This window comes from Gavialis gangeticus, unplaced genomic scaffold (assembly GCF_001723915.1).
Source record: "Gavialis gangeticus isolate Ggan-Ray unplaced genomic scaffold, GavGan_comp1, whole genome shotgun sequence".
In the NCBI taxonomy this organism is placed as follows: Eukaryota; Metazoa; Chordata; order Crocodylia; family Gavialidae; genus Gavialis; species Gavialis gangeticus.
In genome coordinates, this window is record NW_017729024.1 from 12185083 (window position 1) to 12188734 (window position 3652).

The window sequence follows — 3652 nt, forward strand, 5'->3', positions numbered from 1 at the left end:
TTTTTTTTTTTTTTTTTTTTAAAATGACATGTACTCAGGGCCAGTCTTTTAAAGATATTTAGGTACCTAAGGATTCATACATAGGCACATTAAGAAACTCAGTGGGTATCTAACCCCATTGAATTCACAAAATAGTACATTGATGGGCAACACTAATATTCCTAAAATAGATAGCCAGATGTCCCAGGCATCTGGTTTCCAATAAGTGCATTCCTTTTTCATATTTTGCAATATGAACAGTTTTAAAATGGTAGGGCAAGACAATGCGAGTTTAAAACACCTCAGAGGAAATCCAGTTCATTCTCACACTAAGTAAAAGGCTGTAAAAAAATAGTGACAAAATAAAGTGATTTTTTCCCCCCCCCCGTATTCTTAACAGGTATTACCAAGAAGCATTTTGTTTCACATTTAAGAAACCAATCCAACGTATTTCAAATAGAAAATTGTGTTTGTAATAAAATTTGCTTGAAATGGCAAATAAGTTTTATCCAGAAAAATCACCCTTCACACATCAGTATTTAAGTCTTTACATCTAAGCAGTCAAGTCTCAGCAATAACCTTTCATTGTATTTAAAACATACAAAACTCAGAGGTTAATAAGGTAAAATCTAACATAGACCTTTTATTAGCCTGATCCAGAGCCCATTATAGTTGACTGGAGTCTATTCATTGACTTCAATGAGTTTGGGATCAGAAACAAATACCTATCACTGCTCACTATCACAAGATACTTAACTTTAAGAATTTGGATTTCTAAGGTTTGTTTGTTTTAATTTTCCTTTCTTTCTTTTTTTTATTTTCACTTAGATTGATCCAAACCCAGATCAGCCCACAGATGACAGACCATCCTGTCCCTCTCGCTGAAGGAAACCATTGCAAGCTGACTTGACTTCGGTTTTAAATCATATCTCTGCCGTGTTGAAGATCAAGGTGTCATAGTGGAGATTACACTTTCAAAGGAAGTGATATTGCTCTTGCCTGTAAAACGGTGAATAAATGAAAACCTGTGATCATGCTTTTGAAGCCTACAGCAACACCGTAGGCCTGCTCCTTATGCTTGAAGACCTGAGCTTTTTTCCCTTAAATACTGGCACATATTAGGAGCAGCCTTATTAGCCTACGGTCATATGTGTCAAAACACTCACCATGTTGTAAAAGAGAGGGATGACTTCCTCTTTGATTTGAAAATTTGCACATGCTCATTGCTTACGTTGTGCGGTTCAGTGTCACTACAGCTTTCTCATTTATGCCGGACTGTTGTTACCCCTTCTAACTTGTTTGTGGTCCGCACAACAAGGAGCAAAAGAAAGCTTTGAAAAAACTTAAGATAACAAATGCACTGACATTTTTTTTTTTTAATTTAATGTAGCCTGGACTTTACCTGCATATGCACATGCTCAGAATTGTCCTAGTAGGCTGATCATGTATCACCTCTTCAGCTTGGATCCTGTTGTGGATTTATTTACAAACATCAAATGCCTTCAAGCCAATCCTTCTTGCTGTATGTTTTGCAGCCTACTGTAGTAGATAAGCAACAGATGTGTAGGGGGGGAGAAGATAACAGAAGGAAACTAATAAGAGACTTTGTCAAGATTGTATACCTTCTTGATTTCTTTTAAGAATTTGTTGCCTTTCTACTATTACCGCAAAGCAGCATTTTGTTACAGACTGCCTAAAAAAAAATCACTTAATCTCAGGTGAACTCATCACTTGCCAAACTGTTGAAATGCTATTTGTTTTATGTTGCACTGTTACTTTTTGTTTTGTGTTTGTGGGTTTTCTGGGGTTTTTTGTTTTTGGTTTTTTGTTGGTTTTTTTAAGGGGGATTTGGAATAGGGACATACACAAAAGTAACAAACCCACCCTTATTCCCTTTTTATCTTTTCTACAATTTATGAAGAGATAGTCAAGTTATGAAGCTTAAAAATGAAGCAAAATGAAGGCAGCACCAGCAGACACCAGCCAAGACCTAAGCAAGTTTAAATTTAAAAAAAAAGTTCTGGCCATAATTCAGAGAGGTTTTCCATTCTCATCCCATAAATAGGGGTGAGGTGGGAAAGTGAGTTTATTTTTATACATAGTAACTTAATCACCAGAAATTCTATACATACATAGAGAGATACTAGTATACTAGTACAAAGTATATTTCAAAAAAAGTGGTTAAGGTTGTAGTAAGAAAGCTTAATCTGTGTATTTTGTGTTTACAAAATTATAAGGACAAAAAAAGATAAGCAGAATAATGAAACTAACTGAACTAGACTACTGCAGTTACCAGTCCTACTAAAATACTATATAGCAGAGATTTTGCTTTGATTATGTCCTCTTTGGTGTTCTGCATACAGCAAAACATTCACACAACACTTAAACGCTACGTGCAAACTGCTTCTACCCTGCATAACATGAGTAAACTCAGTGTACCTGAGGGTGGCAGGGAACCAATGTATCTTGTAGCACAAAAACCAGCACATAAGCAGTAGGGATTTTGTACGTTTGTTTGCAGAAAGCTACTCATTATACAAACTTTCCTCTTCAGAAAAAAGCAGCCCAGGTTTTTTAATGGGTATGCAGTTTTCATGTTGACTGTTCTATTAATTCGTGTCCCTTCTACCATTTACGCCATCTATTATAAAGTAGCTGGAAGTGGGGGACAAGGGGGAGTTTTGTATCTGGCCTGGTGCTTATTCTTACAAAATGCTTCCTTATTTTTAAGGCTTCAGAAATGACAAGATAGGCTTTTCCATAAGTGGCCTTTATGAAAACATGGAAGACACTTCATGTTGACAGGGTGAAAAAAAACCCAGTATAAATAAGAATCGCGTTTTAAGTGATTCAGTTAAAGGGTTTGGGCTTCTATAAGCAAACTAATACATTAGATAATAAGGAAATTGGGTGATGTCTTATCTTATTAGGCCATTTTTGTGAATGTCCCTCCCCTACAGAAAAAGAGCTGATGGGATTTTTGGCATAAAAGGGCATTTGGTGGTGTGGTTTTTTTTTTGTTTTGTTTTGTTTTGGGTTTTTTTGTTCCTTTGTTTGTTTGTTTGTTTTAATGGACTAGGGAACAATTGTTGATACACGTAGCATTAATACTTATCACAGTATAATGGAAAAATTATATATAAAGCAGGATTGACCAATATTATAGTAATTGGCACTGCAATACAAAACTGTGGTCGGATTTAAAGATCTAAAACCTTTATCAAAGAAAAGTTTCCATTAAAATATTTCTTTATTCAGTTCTTTAGAGGCATTACTTTTTTCCTTTTATAAATATTGGTCAATTCTCAACATTATTATAAAGTGTGAGGGTTCACAGTTGTAGCCCAGTATTTGAGATAGACTCATGACCTGAATTAAGGAAAAAATAAGTAAAATCCAAAACTTTAGAGAAACAAAGTGCAATATTAAATGTTTGCTTTATAGATTATATTCTATGGCTGTTTGTACTTTTTTCTTTTTTTTCTTTTTTTTCTTTTTCTTTTTTTTTTTAGTTTTGGTGCTGACTATGTCCTTGTAGACTCTGTTTAAAAAAACAATACGTGGAAAACCATTTAATTTTTCCTATTGCTCTTCCTTGTGGAAATAAACTTTTTTTTAGAAAAAAACTCAAAAACAATTGGTTTCCTTGAGTGGTTTTACTTGGGGGGGGGGG

General features: G+C 34.7%; 1 protein-coding gene across 1 annotated transcript in view; it reads left to right on the plus strand.

Moving 5' to 3' along the window:
• ARRDC3 (arrestin domain containing 3) overlaps nt 1–3388 on the plus strand; it is a 19870-nt gene extending 16482 nt beyond the window's left edge. The window contains exon 8 of the mRNA XM_019516892.1: nt 808–3388. Within this exon, the coding sequence (XP_019372437.1) occupies nt 808–864 (57 nt within the window). The 3' untranslated portion in view covers nt 865–3388. The remainder of the gene's footprint in view (nt 1–807) is intronic.
• The last annotated feature ends 264 nt before the right edge of the window (nt 3389–3652 follow it).